Source organism: Pithys albifrons, chromosome 22 (genome assembly GCF_047495875.1).
Source record: "Pithys albifrons albifrons isolate INPA30051 chromosome 22, PitAlb_v1, whole genome shotgun sequence".
NCBI lineage: Eukaryota > Metazoa > Chordata > Aves > Passeriformes > Thamnophilidae > Pithys > Pithys albifrons.
The window spans coordinates 5,026,511-5,043,735 of NC_092479.1; the positions used below are offsets into that span (position 1 = coordinate 5,026,511).

At 48.6% G+C, this 17,225-nt stretch overlaps 1 protein-coding gene across 1 annotated transcript in view; it reads left to right on the plus strand.

Annotated features, from left to right (window-relative positions):
* The first annotated feature begins 819 nt into the window (after positions 1–819).
* The window catches only part of MEGF6 (multiple EGF like domains 6), a 35,098-nt gene continuing 18,692 nt past the window's right edge, over positions 820–17,225 (plus strand). Inside the window, exons 1-5 of the mRNA XM_071575553.1 lie at positions 820–1,115; positions 7,429–7,551; positions 14,635–14,760; positions 15,579–15,701; positions 16,054–16,176. Of these exons, the coding sequence (XP_071431654.1) occupies positions 974–1,115; positions 7,429–7,551; positions 14,635–14,760; positions 15,579–15,701; positions 16,054–16,176 (637 nt within the window). The 5' untranslated portion in view covers positions 820–973. The remainder of the gene's footprint in view (positions 1,116–7,428; positions 7,552–14,634; positions 14,761–15,578; positions 15,702–16,053; positions 16,177–17,225) is intronic.

The following is a 17,225-nucleotide window of genomic DNA, read 5'->3' on the forward strand; positions in this document are numbered from 1 at the left end:
CTCAGCCCTGCAAGTACATTGTTTCAAAACATTCCAGAAAGTTAAATGAGGCTTTTGAGCTTGCCTTTGGAAAATCCAATAAGCTATTCCTACTTCTTCTTTAATGAAAAAGGTAAAATAAAAATTCTAGGCTCCATTTTGCAGGAAACGGGAACAAGTATTATGGTTTTCTTTGGAGCACTCATAGGGGCTGTTCCTCATTTCAGTTTAAATTGGATGATGAAGGTTTATTTTAAGAACAGCCCAGTGAAGGTTTGGTGTTTGGGACTGTTTCACTAGCTGTGGGTTTTTTTCGGGGAGGTGTGATGGTAACGGAGCATTTCCCTAGAGAAAAACTCCGGGTTTGGGGTAACCCCGGAGTCCCCCAAGCTGGCCAGGGGTGGAACTGGGCTCGCTCGGGCTCTTGGGAGAGCCTGGCCACCAGTGCCCCTTCCATCCTTCCTCAGCCCTGTTTAAGCGCAAATCCGCGGTTTTATTTCCCAGTGGAGTATCTGCCTGAGCTCGGGTGGGTCTGTCGCCTCGGGCGGGTCACGTTGCTCCACGCGCGGGCTCCGGGTCGGTGCAGTCGTCTGTCCGCCCGTCCCTTCGTGCTCCCTGACGGCATCCCGGGCGCGTTGCTTTGCGGTGCCCGGCAGTGTCCGAGCGCGGGGACCGGAGAACCCCCGCCCCGCCCTCCCGGCCGTCCTGAGTGCTCCAGCCGCAGGGTCGAGGGGTGTCACGGGCGCTCCCGGACTCGACGGTACCTGCGGAGGGCGGAGCGGGACCGCCCCCCAGGCTGAGCCGCCCCGCCATCCCCGCACCGCCCCGCCATCCCCGCCGCGCTCGACGCGCATCCCCCCGCTCCGTGCCGGCTCCGTCCCCTCTGCATCTCTGCTCTGTCTTCACTCTGTCCCCGCTTGGTCTCGCTCGGTCCCCGCTCCTTGCTCTCTGCCTCTCGCTCGGTCCCCACTCTGTCCCGCTCCGTCCCGCGGTCATGGGCCGGCCCTGGGCGCTGCTGTGGTGCCTGGGCTGCCTGGGCGGCATCCCGGGCTCTGCCGGCGAGCACTACCGCTACCTGTGGAGGAGCTGCTACCCCTGCTACCTGGGGCGAGCGGGGTACCCCGACCTGCGGCCAGGTACGTGCGGGACCAGGTGGCCTGGAAAGGTCCCTTCAGACCCAAACTTTTCTCGTATTCTGTGTGGCCGGGCTGGGTCTCCTCGCATGGTTTGTCCCCAGATCCCCCAGCTCTCAAATGGGGATTCCAGGCTGGTGGCCACCCAAGTGACAAACTGGTGACCTGGCTGTGCATTTGTTTGTGCTTGTACTGTCGCTTCAGTGCATTTCTTACCCTGAAAAGTCACTTCTGGCAGAATGGGAAAGAAATAGGAGTTTCTTCCCATCAGTTGCTGTGCAGCTGGATTAAAGATAGCTCCTGTGCCACATTCCTTAAAAAAAACAAATTCATGCATTTTGCTAGGATATGTAGTTTAGTTTTTTCCTAGTTTCAAAGTATCTTACTCTGGTCCAGGGCAAAAAGTGAAATTTGATACTGTTTTATTATGAAAAAATTCTGCCTTTCTCTCTCTGTGAGGCTGTGGGTCTGTCTGGGCTGTGTGAGTGCTCACAGCAGAATCTCACATAGGACAGACCCGCTGTTACTCGATGTTGTTTTTTGTGCAGGGGGAATCCTCTGGCAGCAGTGCCCAGAACCAGGGGCTGGGCAGTGTGTGGGCATGGCTGGGGGTTGCAGCCATATTTTTGGAATCACTTCTCTGCACTGAAATGTTCAGACTCAGCAGTGTCTGTTGGAAGCCAGTTCCCAGCCTGCTGCAGAGTGGGAAGCACTTGGCCAGATGGAGCTTTCTATTGAGCAGGTGGAGTCCTTGGTGCTCCTGTTGCACTTGTGAGTGCCCCGGTTTATGTGAGGTGGTAGATGGGGACAAGGAGCAAGGTGTGAGTTCTGTGAGAGCACACACCTTATTTTTCTCTGTGGACTTGGCGCCTTCATGGCAGGAAAAGTTTGTGAAGATTTAGGTAACCCTGGAGAATCTGTGGAGGTCACTAAAGACTGGGGATGCCTGGGTGTAATGTAGACATCAAGGAATGCATTATCTCATAATGAGATAATGCTAATAAATAAATGCCTCAAGCGGTCGGTTATAGTCATATCAGAATAGATGTGAGATGTGCCAGACCTTCGGAAACAGGGCGAGTCGCTGTTTTGTTATTTATAGTTCAGAAGTTTGTCTCAAACACAGATCGTGTTTGCTGTCTCTCCAGCTGGGTTGGCTAATTCTCCAAGATAAGCTCCTGAGATCCAACTTTGTGCCTGGAGTATAAACCTCCAGCCTTCCTTTCTCTAACACAGAATTCACTGGATCCTAATTCTGTTTATCTCCGTGGACAGGTAGTTCTGTGCATGCTTATGGGTTTATCCTGCCTTGTTCTGAGGTACCTCTGAAGTTGCATGGCTGAGGGATTTACTTGTATTCATCCATTTCGTGGCTCATCCTAAAGTGGTATCACTGTGACTTTGGTTAATTTTGTCTTTGCTGCTTGAGCTTCTCTTTGACGGGTAGGAGGAGACATTATCTTGGTGTGATTTTTAAGGTCCCAGATGTTCTCTTGGTGTGATTTTTAGGGTCCATGTGCTGGTTTCCTTGCAGAGTGTTCCCATCTGCCCACCCAGACAGCACACACGTCCCCACAGCCGTGTCCTCTCATGAACCAGCTGCCTCGGCACAAAGCTCTGCTGTGTGCACATCATCGACGGCTTTGTTGTGTGACGGGAGAGTGAAGAGGGGGTTTGTGTAATAACGGTATATATTTCATTGAGGTCTTGAGTGCTTTAACATGCTTTGTGTGTGCAAACAGGGTTCTCTTGGGTCCTAGTGTTGGCACAATAGCTGATGGCAGGGTGTTGTGTCCTTACACAGCTGCCCTTACAGGAGGAGCTTTGTGCTCTGCTGGAGAGTTGCAATCAGTCATCATAGTAATGTAGACCTGATGCAGTATAATTCTGTCTCTGAGCCTCTAAACCAGTCATAAGACAGCAGAGCTGGTTGCTGTTGTTTGATCATACCTTTTCTATTAGCTCCTTCAGTAGTGACCTGAATTTCCATCCATCGTTACTATTCCCAGAGATGCGTGTTGGTCATCTCTGTACCGGTGGCTTCCATGGCGTGGCGCAGGGACCAAGCCACTGTGCCTCTGCACAGGGACATCTTCCAGTCAGAGAAACAGCCTACACAGGGAATGGGGTAAACCAGAGTGATGAGAGAAGGTTGGAGTGGGTGAGAGTAACAGCAAGTCCAGAGCGGGCTGCCTGCCTGTTGTTACGTGCACCTCTGCTCTGCGCTGAGTAATGCCCTAATTAACACCCATCCAGAGACAGAGGTGGGAGCGCAAGTGGGAGCTGGGCGACTCTCCCAGCTACAGGGCTTGGAGGCAAGAAAAGGTGAGCTGAGGACGGTACAAAGGACTGAGGCAAACCTGCTCCTTGATGCATTTTTTGTTCATTGGCTTACTGTAAAACTGAGGCATCTGTTCCTGAAGTGCCTTTGGAATCTGCTGCTGTGGATGGATGGCACAGGTAGCATGGCAAAGCCGTGGGCATCTCCTGCCTGTTCAGGAGAGGCTACAGCAGAAGGAATGCCAGTTCCAGTAATTCCATGGAGCTCTTTAAGGGTCTTCAGGGCTTTTCCAAATTCCTAGTTTAGGACAAGATGAAAGCTGAGGGTGTGGAGGTGTTCTGACCACCACAAATGGCCTTTCTTCTTTCCTCCCTGAGTCACTCACATTCCCAGCTGAGATCAGCCTGAGGAAGGTACTGTCCTTCCTCATCCTAGAGGAGGGAAAGTCTTCCAGGGGTCACAGGGGGCACAGCACATCATCCTTTCCCATGGCCTCCTTGCACTGTTGGCCCTTGCCATTGTTGTATCCTATCTGCACATGGGGAGCATGGAATAAGAGGGCATCCAAAATCTCCACATTATTCATTGTAGGGGCTGTGCAATATGTGCAAGTGACAAAATAATGCAGAGAGGTTTTTCCTTCTAATGACCTGTATTCCTAATCCATGTCCATAATGCAGAGTGGCAGCAGCAATGCTGTGCTCCCCTGCCCAGAATCTGGCAGCCAGTGTGCTGCTGTTGGGTCCTCTCCTTCCAGTCTCTACTTCTTAAAATTGCTGAATTAGCTTCAACAAACTGGCACTGGAAAGATAAAGTCACTAAATCCCACACATGCTCATCTCGATGGATTTTAATTAACCTTTTCCCTGCAGCAATGCTCTGTAATCCAGGCTAATTGCTGCAGGGATTAAAGCCTGGCACTGCTGCTTGGCCAGACAGAGTGAACCTCCACAGTGTATCTGCTGCCTGTGCTTCCAGCTGGGATCCATCCCCTCCTCCTCAGTCTTGCAGAGGAGATAAACTGCCTCCGTACCAGATATTTAATAATTTACAGACCTGCTGTTGCCACTTTCTTTCCCCTGACACAGAGCTCTGGTTGGAGATAAATCAGTATTCCTTCTGGAAGGACCTGAGTATGGTCAGGGAGTGCACTCAGCCAAAGCTTGCTCCATCTCTTTTTTGGTCTTGTGTTCATCTTCCCTATGTTTTATGGCAGCATTACTCATGTTAGTCCATGTAGTCGGTGTCTGAGGCATGATGGATTGTTTTTGCTCAGGGAAGAGGCTGACGAGAGCATTGGCTGTTTCTTTGCTGATCCTCATGTCCTTGCAAATGAGGACATGAACTCCAGTTTCCTTACACAGCAGGGATCCCTCCACAGTGATCCAAACCCCACTCCCCAGCTCTTGCTGCAATGGGTTCCTACCCCAGTGGGCTTTGGCCAGTACCCACTGTCCTGTCCCTGCTGGCACAGCGGAGCAGACAGGCCATGGGCTTGGCATGCACCATCCTGGCATGGGTCTGGCTTGCTCAGAGTCAGCTGAAGAGAAGCCTGTATGCTTCTCATTTGCTTCCTTTGGTATATTAATTTCAACCAGATTTTGTCAGCTTTCCAATAGGAAAATAACCCCACTGTGCCACAAACCGCAGCTCACAAAGTGTCACGTAGGGGTTCGGGTCTTGGTGCTGCCAAGACGTGCACCAAGGGCAATGTGACCTTTCACAGCTGCTCCTGGACCTGGGAGCAGCTCCTGCTGCTTTCCTGTCCATATTCCTGGGGGACTCACTCACTGGTGACTCTTGGGCACGCTAGGGGAGGCTGGAGATTCTGCCACACTGGGGGTGACCGGTGGATCTGCCCTCTCCCTGGCCCCAGGGACGGTTTTATTTTGGTCACACCATCATGCAGTATATATCCCAAAATCTCTCTGGTACTGCAGAGGAGATAAGCGAGGCTCCAGGAGGGACAGTGGGACGTGGTGGGTTATGTGGGAGCACGTGGCAGTGAAGGTGATGGGTGGTTCTATGGCCATGCTGTGAGGAAGGAGAGGCCACTCTCCCAGGATAAGAGGGGATGAGGTGAAGGGGAATTGGGAGGGGACAGCCCTTTGGAATCACAGAGATTTAGAGGGTGAAAAGTACAAAGGGGGAAGAGGAGACATTGAGAGAGGAGATGTAAAATTACTGAGTGTGAGTAATGGGGTGAAAGTAAGAAGTTTATTTAACACATCACTAACTTTCCTGGATAGTAAATTCTCCACAGTTTCAGATTAGGGTTGAAGGAAAGCAGTGGAATAGTCATTTAAGTTCAGGCAAAAAACTTCACTACGCTATATAAAACCTTCCCAAAACCCAGTTTTCCTGTTTTTAAGCCAAATAGAGGCAGTTCTGTGGATTAATAGCTAATCCATAGAGATGAATAGTGAGTGCCTCAGGGGCTCTAGGGCTCTGTAGCATCCCAAGTGTGAAAGCCTTCGCAGAAGAAAAATATTTAATCAGAATTAGGTTTCTTTGACCAGCATCTCAAACTCACACCATGACATTTTTCCCCCTGAAAAGTCACTCTGGCTTTGGCTCACTCTTCAGAGAGCATCGCTCAAAGCTTATGTTTCACCTCAAAAATCTATTAATTTTCCTTTCTTTCAAAATCAAATGTCTTGGAAAAAACAGGAAGAAAATACCAAAACCTTCTAAAAGGCTCAGTCCACTGAATTAATCAAAGGGCTGGCATTACAGAAATCAGCATTTTTCTAGGTTAGTGGAGACAGCTGCACTGGGAGCTTTCACGAGGAGCCTGGCATGGCCAGTGCAGCAGGACATTGTGGCTTCACAGGGTGATCGCTGGGAGGGAAGGGCAGAGGGTGGTCATCAACTCTGGACCTTAGGTTTTAATGTTTTTAGGAGACAGAGGGCTTGTAATGAAAAATGTTCTGGGAAAACAGTAATTTTGTATTATTACTGTGTAGCTCAGAAACACTGAGTCAAACAGGCATCACCTTTCCCACTTCCCTTTCTAGCCCTGACCTAGACCTTTCGTTGCTTCTCGCTGATTTTCTTGGCAATTTATCTGATTAATGTAAAATTGCAGCCCTGGGTTTAGCCAAGGCTGTGTTTTTCCTTTCCCTGTGTTTTTTTGTGCCCTTTGTCTCCCTCGTAGGAGCTGTGGGTGAATCAGGGCTCCCTTGTGGAGCAGCTGGGGCTCTGGGTGCTGCTGGGGGCTGTGGGTGCTGGGCAGGTTCCTGCACCTCTGGCGTGCACGGACATGGCTGGGTCCACGCCCTGCTGTGATTCACTCAGGAAATGTTTCTTTATCTCATTAGTAACAGCATGGCCGGGGCAGCGCCAGTTTGCTCAGCTTGGCTCAGGGTCATCCTGCTCCTGGTGTGGCTCCCTCACTGTGCCAGTGGGAGGTGATTGGGTGGGCTGAGGGTGCAGAAAGTGTAGAGAAAGACAAGTAGACCTAAAGCCACTGGAGTTTTTCTCTCCATGGGAAAAGGAATGGCTGGTTTGCTGTTCATGAGGATGCTCATGTGGTTCTCCCATCTGAGATCTCTGATCTTTTCCAATCTGAAAGATTGTGTGCATGCACATCTGTACACACACACAAATGGCAGAAATTAAGGAACTGTGCAGCTCTAGCCACATCATTGCCATATTTCTGAGTGTGGTCATGGGAAGGAGTCTGCATCAGAAGCTTGGAATTGCCTTTGACAGGCAAGAAAGTGTAAAATATCAATTAATCCATAATCTTGGAATGAATGGGAAAGGTGACCATTGCGAGGTGACCAGATGAAGGTGGTTTATGCTGATTGACAAATAAGATGCTTTTTTTTTGGTTGTTGTTCACCAATTCTGGGTCTGCTCCTGAAATTCCATAAATAGCTTGGCTGATGAAACATAATGAAATGGCCAGTCTTGTTCCCTGTGCATTTGTTCCTCAAATCTGGAGTCAGGCAACAGAGGATAATTAATCCTGACCTCAGACACCCTCATGCCCACCCCTCTGAATTTTTCCCCCTCTCCTTTTCTTTGCAGATGTTGATGAATGCCAGGTCCACAACGGGGGCTGCCAGCACAGGTGTGTGAATACCCTTGGCTCGTATTACTGTGAGTGCAGACCGGGCTCCCGCCTGCACACGGATGGCAGGACCTGCATTGGTAAGGCCCACCTGGATTTTTTTTGGGAATCTCTAACTCTTTGTAGCCCTTTTACTATTGGTAAACCCGTGGCAATGTGCAGGAAACACTTAACTTGGCTCCCTCACTCCTACCTGTCCTCTGTTCAGGGAACATGGGATAATGCTGCTGGTTTGCTGTTCTGTTTTATCCTGGTTGTCTTTCCTAAGACATTTCTGGTACTGGGTTCATAACACTTGCTGTTCTTCCAGGTGGTCATGTACAACTGTGGCTGCTTTGCAGTTCCTGAGTTTATTCTGCTTCAAGAGAAGTAAATTCCAGTGCTTTGGTGCTTCTGCTTTTGATTCAGGATGTTTCAGATATGGCATTTTCAGAACAGATACATAAACTAGATTATGAGGAGGTTTGAGTCAGGCTTCATTTTGACATCAGCTATTTCCTCAGCCGACACCATGGGCACCAGGTGTGACAGACAGGTGACAGTGATTGTGGACGTGTGTGGAACTGTGGCCATAATAACCCTGTTGCCTGGGAGGCTGGTCATGTATCCACTTGGATAGTATGTGTCCAAACATTACCATCCAGGCCCCAGATTTGCCTTGTAGCTGATTTTTGGGCCAATTTCTTGAAATATTTTTGTTTGCTTGCCCCAGACGGGAGGCTCAGAGTGGAACCAACTGGAACTCTGAGTCTGCCTCCAGCATCTGCTGCTGCTTTAATTAAACCACTTGTCCTTCACAGCTTTATTTGACTCATTTTTCCTTTATTTGAGGGATATTTTCATACGAATGGAAAGAATTCCCAGGCAATGGCATTGCAGGGGCCATTTTCTGGGTTTTCTCAGAATCCAATCACACTCTGGAGTTTGATGTGCAAGCCTGAGTGTTCCAGTTGGGAATGGTGGTGTGAGCAGGAAAAAGCTATCCAGGGAAGCTGAACCCGCCATGCCCAGTGCTGCACAGAGGCACATCTGGCCACAGCTGTGTGCACTACATGACAATACCCAAATGAGTGCAGTGAGTCTTAAGCCCATATTTTGCTGGAAAAATCCAGGAGCAGAAGGATCACAAATAAAGGGCAACACCAACCATTCCAACCCTCTGTTCTTCAAGTACTGAACTCGAGCGCTCGTGTCGATGGTGACACGTTGCTGCTGTTCACATGTAAGTGTGCTGTGGTCTGTCATCTCCTAATTGTCTTTGGAATATGCAGCTCCCTTTTTTGTGGTGTGCAGAGATTCTGCCGCCTCCGCCTCATGGAATAAAACATGGGACAAACTCAAATCAGGAGTTGTCAGCAGCACCAGCCCCAGAAGGTGCAGCAGTTTTCGAGGAATGAATAAAATGGATCACTATAGGGAGGAATCTCTTCTTTAAAAGACATTGCCATCCTTTCTTTTGCTCCCCAGATTTACCTGCTGGTGTGGCTGTGCCAGGCAAAACATTCCTGTAGAATCCAGGCAGTCAGGGCTGCCCTGCTCCTGCTTCCTGTGCCCAGCACTGCAAACCTGCTTTGCATTAAACTTGTGAGCAAGTATTTGCCATAATGTGCAGTGTTGGAATTTATCTGCCAAAAGTGGGGGTCTCTGTTCATGAAACCTGATCCACAGGGTATGTGGGGCGGTTCCTCAAGCTCTGGGGAGCAGAGCTGGTAGGATCTGTGTCGAGTTTGGTGGTGCTGGTACCCCTGTGATCAAGAGCATGTGGGAAGTAGATGCAGACCAGGCAGTAAAAAGCTCTCACTGCATAGTTGTCCAGTAGTGTTTCTGAAATAACAACAGAGCAGAACCAAAAATCTGTTACTCTCCCTTCAGGACTGATGGCTTTTGTTCTTTACACATTTGTGTCTGTACATGTGAATATATATCACACCTTCCTATAGTTCTGTACTAGTCCATTAAGCCAATTGTGTAGAGTTGTGAAACATCTTTTCCTTGTGAAAGCTCAGAATAGAGCACAGGCTCAGAAGTGGCTGCCCTGTTTTACCCACAGTCCTCAGGTTGCCTTGTGCCGTGGTCTTTTCTGAGGGATTAGGGATAGCAGATCAAGGCTGTGTTTCTCTTCAGCTTGGGATATTCTCTCATTTCCTGCAGAGGTGCTGCTAAAACACAGAATATTGCCACTAAATACAAGGAATAGGCCAGGAATGAAGGGAACTGGAGACAGTGAGCCTCCACTCATCCCTCCATCCCTCCATCCCTCCATCCCTCCATCCCTCCATCCCTCCATCCCTCCATCCCTCCATCCCTCCATCCCTCCATCCCTCCATCCCTCCATCCCTCCATCCCTCCATCCCTCCATCCCTCCATCCCTCCATCCCTCCATCCCTCCACCCACCTCTGCTCTGGCGCTCTCTGCCCTCAGAGGCTGTGGGAGGCTTCCAGCTCCACACTGGGACAACGCAGAGCTGGGCTGTAGGAAACTATTGGCAGCTTCAGAGAGAAGTTTTGGAGACAGAAAGAGCCTTTTGCAGTCAATTGTCTAGTTAAGGTCCATCCAAGCATGGATATAATTCTTTAGATGTTTTCCTATCCCCACAAAACCCACACAGGCTCCGATGATGAATTGGCAGCACTGCCTGGAGCTCCAGAATTCCCCCACAATGTGCCGATGTGGACATGGCAGCTTTCCAGGGTTAACTGGTGCTTGGGGTTGTGACTCAAAAGAGCACAAAAACATGTTAGAGCTACCTGCTTGTGTCCAGCTCAGTTCTCACACCAACCCTCAGCTGCTGCCGGTGCTCCAGGTGCTCCATAGCTCTGCTGTGTAGGATCCCTTTATTGTTTTTTTGTTCTTCAAATATAGCAAGTCACTGCTGAGGGAGGGAGAAAAGGAGCAGCCACTTCTATTGAAAGTGAAACAGAACAAAAAGAGGCCTTGGACGTCCTGGAATTACCTCTGTGTTTATCAGAACCACATGGGCAGGAGTCAGGGAGCACATCTCCAGGTCCTCCAGCATTTCAGTGAAGGGATGCAAGCCAGGCCAAGGCAAAGGCTTTAATGGGAGCCAATTGCTTTTGTTGGCCTGAAGAGTGGAGAGATGGTCTGGATTAACACACAACATGTTTCTGGAAGTTGTCTGAGGTTAGGATAAACCAGCTTGGGATTACATGATGGATCCCTATTTATATTAAGGGAACTTCAAATGAAGAAATCTAGAATACATCAGCAATGCACAAGAGAAGGACTATGCTAGGAGGTTTGTGTGGACTTGAACTATGTGTGCAGAGGGTCAGTGTCCATGTGTGCTTGGTGGGGCTTTTCATTTTGCAGACAGATTGCACATTTTAGAGAATTTGACCTTTTCTTTGCCCAGTCACACATTTTTCAGCCATTTTTTGGAATCGATGGGGTTTGTGTGATGCTGCAAAAGGGAACATCCTGCTCAGTTCTGGTTACAGCTGCCTGCAGTTACTCTTAGGATATCAGCTCACTGCTTCTGGTGGCAAATCACTTGGATCTGAAGGAAAGGTGATACAGATGGGAGAGAGAAGTCAGAAGTGCAGTTGGAAGGTGCAGGCATCAGGTATTAAATCATTTTCTGTGTTAGGCTGCTACTGCACAGACCAGCTTCCCTCATGTAGTCAGTAGTAACAACATCCTTTTCATCCCTCTGTCCATTCCCCAGGCCTGAGAGGGTCAAAATCTTGGAGCAGCATCTTTCAGCAGCACTGCACTCCCCTTAGACAGAGGGGATGGAAGGAGCGTCCTTCTCGCAGACGCTGAAATATCATCTGTGGAAAATCTGTCTGAGCTGTAATTACAAAAATCTGTGCGATGTACAAGATGACACTGGATTTGGCAGCGTTGTCACAGAAACGTTAAGCTCAGCAAAGCATCTGGGAATGGAAATATTTTTAGAGTGGTTCTGTAAACAGAAAAAAACCCGAGCAGTAATTAAAACAAGGCCAGCAGCAAGGTCTGCTGGCTGTGACTCTGAGGAGCCAGCTAAGGAGACACAGAACTTAAGGCCCTTGCTTTGAAGGAAAGACACAATTTTAACGTATTTCAGTTGTTTTGTCTTGCTATTACTTCTGCTCAAATTGAATTAGTTGATATCTCAGCACAACTGGATTGCTGCAGGGGCCCCCCTGCCTGTCACTGTCACTGTGGTGGCTCAGTGTGGCAACACAGGAATCGTGGCTTGGCTTGTACATCATTTCCGTGCCACTCACTCTGTATGGCTCACATAGAGGCAGTGGTGCCAATCACTGCTTACCCATTGATAAGTCTCTTGGCAGAGGAAAACTTCTTGTTCCCATTTTTCCAGTGGTCTGGAGTGGCCCTGCCATGGCTGGGGCAGCACTAGTCCCTTCCCCCTCCAGGTGAAGCTCAGGTGGGTTGTTCCCCTTGAGGAGCAGGTTTGTCAGCAAAGAGGTGGCACTGAAAGAAATGCAGGAGGAAGGAAAGCACTGTGCAAGACCCCTGCACTCTCACCTGCTTCACTTTTTATGTTCTTTCAGCAATCTGCACAAAGCTCTATAGCCTTATAGGGGTTCTCTCTGCTGAAATTTTGTGTGAAAGAACCCAGACTTTAGTTTCTTCCACTGTGAAAAGTTGTGTTTTAGAGGCTGTTATTCAGACTTCAAGTTAATCTGAATAACTGCATCCTGGGAGGTTATTTTAGACATAAGATGCATTGGCTTGTTCTACGTTAGGCCAGTGCTTTTCCCAAATGAAGGAATGTTTTGGCAAGCATCAGCACTGTTTTACCTCTTTTCAGAAAAAAAAGGCACTCTAACAAGCACATTATTTATAGCTATTTTTAAATATATGTTATTAAAGACTTCAATATAGTAGAATATTTTTAAATGATCACCCATCTCTGCTAGAGCTTGAGTAGTGTAACTCTGACCCAGGACTTTTCAGGAACATCCAGTAATTCTGTTGTTTCCTTCCAAATGGATTTAAGGGAACAATGTCAGCACAACTAACATAAACCACGAGTTCTTGATCCAATTGTATGTTGTGTATGGGAAAACCTTGACCCTATGAAGTTGCTTTTATTCCCCCAAATGTTGTTTAGTTAATTAAAGGCATAAAATGGGAAATTAGTTTTTTTTAATGTTTGAAATGAGAACTCTCTGCAGCTCCAAGTTAAGGCATATTTTTTGAAGGGGAACTGTGTGCAGAAAAAAGAAAATAGAGATTTTTGCCCTTTATTTTCCTCCTGAGCCAAATATTTGTTTTCACTAATGTACAAGAGCATGGACCCAACTTGCCTTGGGATTCAGAGATGCTTTACAAGCAGAGAGTTTCACTGGCAACTGCTTTCCAGTCTTGCCTGCTTCCAAAGCTCCAGAGGTTGCAGAGGGCACTGTGATCACCTGAAAAATCAGCCTGGGAAAAGATGGTTTTCATTAGAGATATTTTTAGCTTTCTCATAAGATTCCTCAGAGCCAGCACATTAGTTTATTCTGGAGTTTAAAAAATAGGTTAGAAATATGTGAGCACACAACTCATTGTACTGTTCTGCCTGTGGAAACCAGGGCTGGGTTTCCATCCTGGTCTGGGACTGAGTTTAGCTGTGTCCATTCACCCAGCAGCAGTGGGCAGCGTGTTGTGACACATTGGTGGCCCCTAAAAGATAGAACAGACTTTAAAGACCGTTTTCCCAATTCCCACATGCAATACTTCTCTTTGGAGCTGGTGCTGAGATGCTCAGTGGATAAGGAGTAGCTGGGCTAACTCGGGAGACATTCAGTGGTTCAGGAGGAGACTTTCATCACTTTGGAGGTGTGTAATTACCACACGATGGCTTGTCTACCAGAGTCCATGGATTCTGCTCGAGAAAGTCCTTCCCTGCTTTGTTTTTTAGCTCAGATCCCTCCTGGAATGAAGGTCAAGGGTCCTGGATAGCTGCAGTAAAACAAGCAGGTAGACTCAGCTGACTGGCTGGTTGAAAGGTGCACACATCCCAGTTAAACATCCTGTTCCTCTGGTTATCCTGCAGAGACATCCCAGATTACAGGAACAGGGAAGGGGAGAAGGCTGTTTCCAGGCTGATTAATGATAGCAGGCTTATAAGGAGTCCACATGTTGGGTCATGAGGTCTGTTTTGTGCTGTAGCCCAGGCAAAACCTTCCTTTTTCGGACTGCTTGAAATCCTCTGGGCTCCTTGCGCAAGGCCACACAGAAATGATGTGGCACGGCCAGGAACACCAGTTGGGAAGCTCAATTCCCAGTCCTGCCTGCACTTAGGATGAAATCAGAGCTCCGGCTGGTTTGTCTCTGTGTGCTCTGGCTGGATGACACTGCTGGTCAAGCCCACGTGTCCCAGGTTTCACCCAGAAATCTCCTGGTCAGAGCCCTGAGCTGGGGGTTGTTACACCTGGTTGAAGTACGGACACACAGGATGCATCTTCAAACATTTTCCCCCAAGTGTTCCCAGAATTGGTGGTACCTGCTGGGCCTCACCCTGTGTAATTAGTGACTTCTGCACATCATGGAGCCAGAAACTGTTTTCCATATTATTTTGTTACAGGAAAACCTGAACACACCTGAGCATGACTCTGAGCAGTAATGACTTCAACTAGCTGTGGCACTGCACCTGCAGTGACTGTCTGAGAATAAAGTAACAGGAATTTCAGCAATAACATGCTGAAATGAGAAGCCTGCTCACTGACATGGTGCCCTTCAGAGAGGGCGGGTGCCTGGCAGGAAACGTTCTAAGTCCTGGATTCCCTCCCATGCAATGCTGCCCAGCCCCCTGTGTCCTGGTCTCACCTTTCAGGAAAAGCGCTGGAACCTCTTATGGTGGAAAAGAAAAAATTTAAGTTTCTACCCAACACTGTTCAGGTCATCTTGCCTTGAAAGAACAGGGTCCCCACTTTGTGTGCCCCTGTCACAGAATTGTGGGTGGCCTCTCCTGCACTGCCCACAGGTTTTTGCAGCAGCATCTCCCACTTCGCACACTTCTTGTTTGTGAGGTTGGCCATGAACTTTTCTCTTTAGCACAGGCTGAATGTGCCCCAATTTTAATTTCTCAGAAGCTCTAATTGTGTGCAATTTGCCTTGGTCCTGTGTGGGAGGCTCATCTAGGTGCCATTCGCTCATCCAGGTGCCACTCTCTTTGTGACAAACATTGTGTCCCTTTGCCCTGCAGCTGTGAACTCGTGTGCCCTGAACAATGGTGGGTGTGAACATGACTGTGTGCAGGTGACACTGGCACAGCACCGTTGCCAGTGCTGGCACAACTTCCAGCTACAAGAAGATGGGAAACGCTGTGTCTGTGAGTGCCTGGGGCACGTGGTGGGCTGGGGAGGCAGAGCTTCCATCTGGGAGCTCGGGGATGGGAAACACATAATGGCATGCTTAGATGTCCAGTAGATCAAACTGGGGGGTTTCCAGTAAAAGTTCTGTGTGTTTTGTTGTCATGGACATATCCTACAGCTTATTCCAAAGGATAGGAAGAGCTGGCGGAACAAAGCCAACAAAAATGAAATTTTATGAAGGCACAGGCTGCTGTGGGAGTGGAGGATCAGCAATGTATGGCAGTGGGATGGGATCCTCTCCCTCAGCCTACAAACAGCAATCTGGCTGACCTGCTTGTGGCTCAGGAAGGGGAAAAGCCAAAGGGAACAGAGCACAAGGTTGATCCTCTCATTCATAGCAGCTGGCATTCAAGAGGCAGGAAGAGGGATGTCTTTAGCAATGAAGTTGCTAAGGGAAAAGGAACAACTGGGATCCAGCAGTTGCTGAAGTTTGGAGCATCTGTCCAGGTCCCTGGGCAAGTCAGAGATTGGCACACTTCTGGGTAGGAGCACTTGGAGCAAATTGGCAGCACTTGCTCTGTAATGTCTGTAGAGGGCCATGCCCGTGCCAAGCTGCTGCTGGAAGGGTTTTACAGGATATCAAACTATGAAAATCCTCCTACCTGATGGAGCAGTTCAAGAGCAGTAGCAGGGATTTTCTGCTTGGTGTAGAACAGGCTTTCACAGACTGCAGACTTTTGTGCTGGGCACAGCTGCTTAGTGCTCTGTTCTCCCACAAAGCCATAAGAGCCAGGATGTTTGTGGACTGATTGGTCCTCTCTGCTCTGCCCTTCAGTGAGGAACCCCTGTGCCGACAGGAACGGGGGCTGCCAGCACCGCTGCCACAGCCACCGTGGCCGTGCCCGCTGCGAGTGCCACCCTGGCTACCAGCTGGGACCTGACAACAAGGCCTGTGAGGGTAAGTATCCTGCCCTCCTTCTGTGGAGGGAAACTCTTGTGTCATGTGAAGTGAGATAGTGTTCAGGAGTAACATAACAGAGGGATGCACACAGAATGGATCGCTTAGTTGACGTCTGTCCAGGAGCCCTGCTCAAGCTGTCTACAACACCCCAGTTTCATGTGGTCCAGTTTCCTGGGGAGCTTTACAGCAATTCTGAACTCTTAACTCTCTGTCTTTGTTGGTCTAGACCCCCGTGAAGAATTCAGGATGCAAAAAAACAGTGAAAACCTTAAAATTAGTAACAGTAGTCCCTTTGGAAGAATATTTATGGCTCAGCCTGCTTAGCCCTTTGTTTTCTCACCTTTCACAGATGTGAATGAGTGCCTGACAGGACTGGCCATGTGTGCACACCAGTGTCTGAACACACGTGGCTCCTTCAAGTGCACCTGTAACCCGGGCTATGAGCTGGGAGCAGATGGCAAGCAATGCTACCGTGAGTACTGTGGGACACACAGGGTGGCTTCTGCACGTGTTTGTCACTATCCTCCACTGTGAATTGTCAGGGCCAAGTTAGAGCAATCTTTGCTGAAGGGTTTCACAAGCAGGTTTGGGGCTGTTTACTCCCCCACCAAAATATAAAACTTGGCCTGACCTTTAAAGGCACAACAAAACTACTTTAGCTGGTTTAGGCAATTGATTTGGAGCCATTTGGCTCCAAACAGGCCAAGTTTTGCTCTTGGGGACTTCATTGCATGTGTTCAGTCAGCTGCAGATGTCTCACTGAAGGAGGAATTGGGCCAGTGAAGGGATCGCATCTGGTCCCATCAAGGCAAAAAAATAAACACTATGATGCGAGAATGAGCCAGAATGTCCATACAGCCTTGTTCTGATGATGCACATCAGCAGGGACAGGCTGAACCACAGCGATCAGCACCCGCAGCCCCTTACAGATGAAAGCCACTGTGGCAGTCCCTGTGCTGGCAGCTGGTGTTAATGGGAGCTGTGATGTTCCACCTGTGCAGCTGGAGCTTTCCAAGGGTACAAGGATAAGGCTTTGAAGACCATAAGTGGGTCTTGAAAGGCACCAAACAGAGAAACATGAGGAACCAGGCTGATGACATGGTATTTAAGAGCCTACATGTACACAGCTCCCTTCCTAGGAACACAGCTGATCTCAGCCCATGACCATTGACAGTGGTCTGGGGCCAACTACAGAACAAAGCAACCTTCCCACATGAAAACCGTTTCTCCCTGCCCTTTCTGGCATGTTTCCTTTCTGCAAAACCCTGCTTGTGCTGCATTAATAAGAAAGAGAAACAGAGAGATGATGATCACATTGTAAACTCTGGAATGCAGTTTTCTACTGTGGTACATCTTTTGTTTTTGACAAGCACAGATCCTTTGGGAAGCATCAAGCTGCCTTTCTTTATCCTCCTTAGGTCTGAACACATGAAAAACTCAATGTTCTTGAAGGCAGAAATTGTTTTCCTGAGGTTCAGGACTGAGTCAAAGCTCCATGAAACAAGTTCCTTTTAGTTTAAG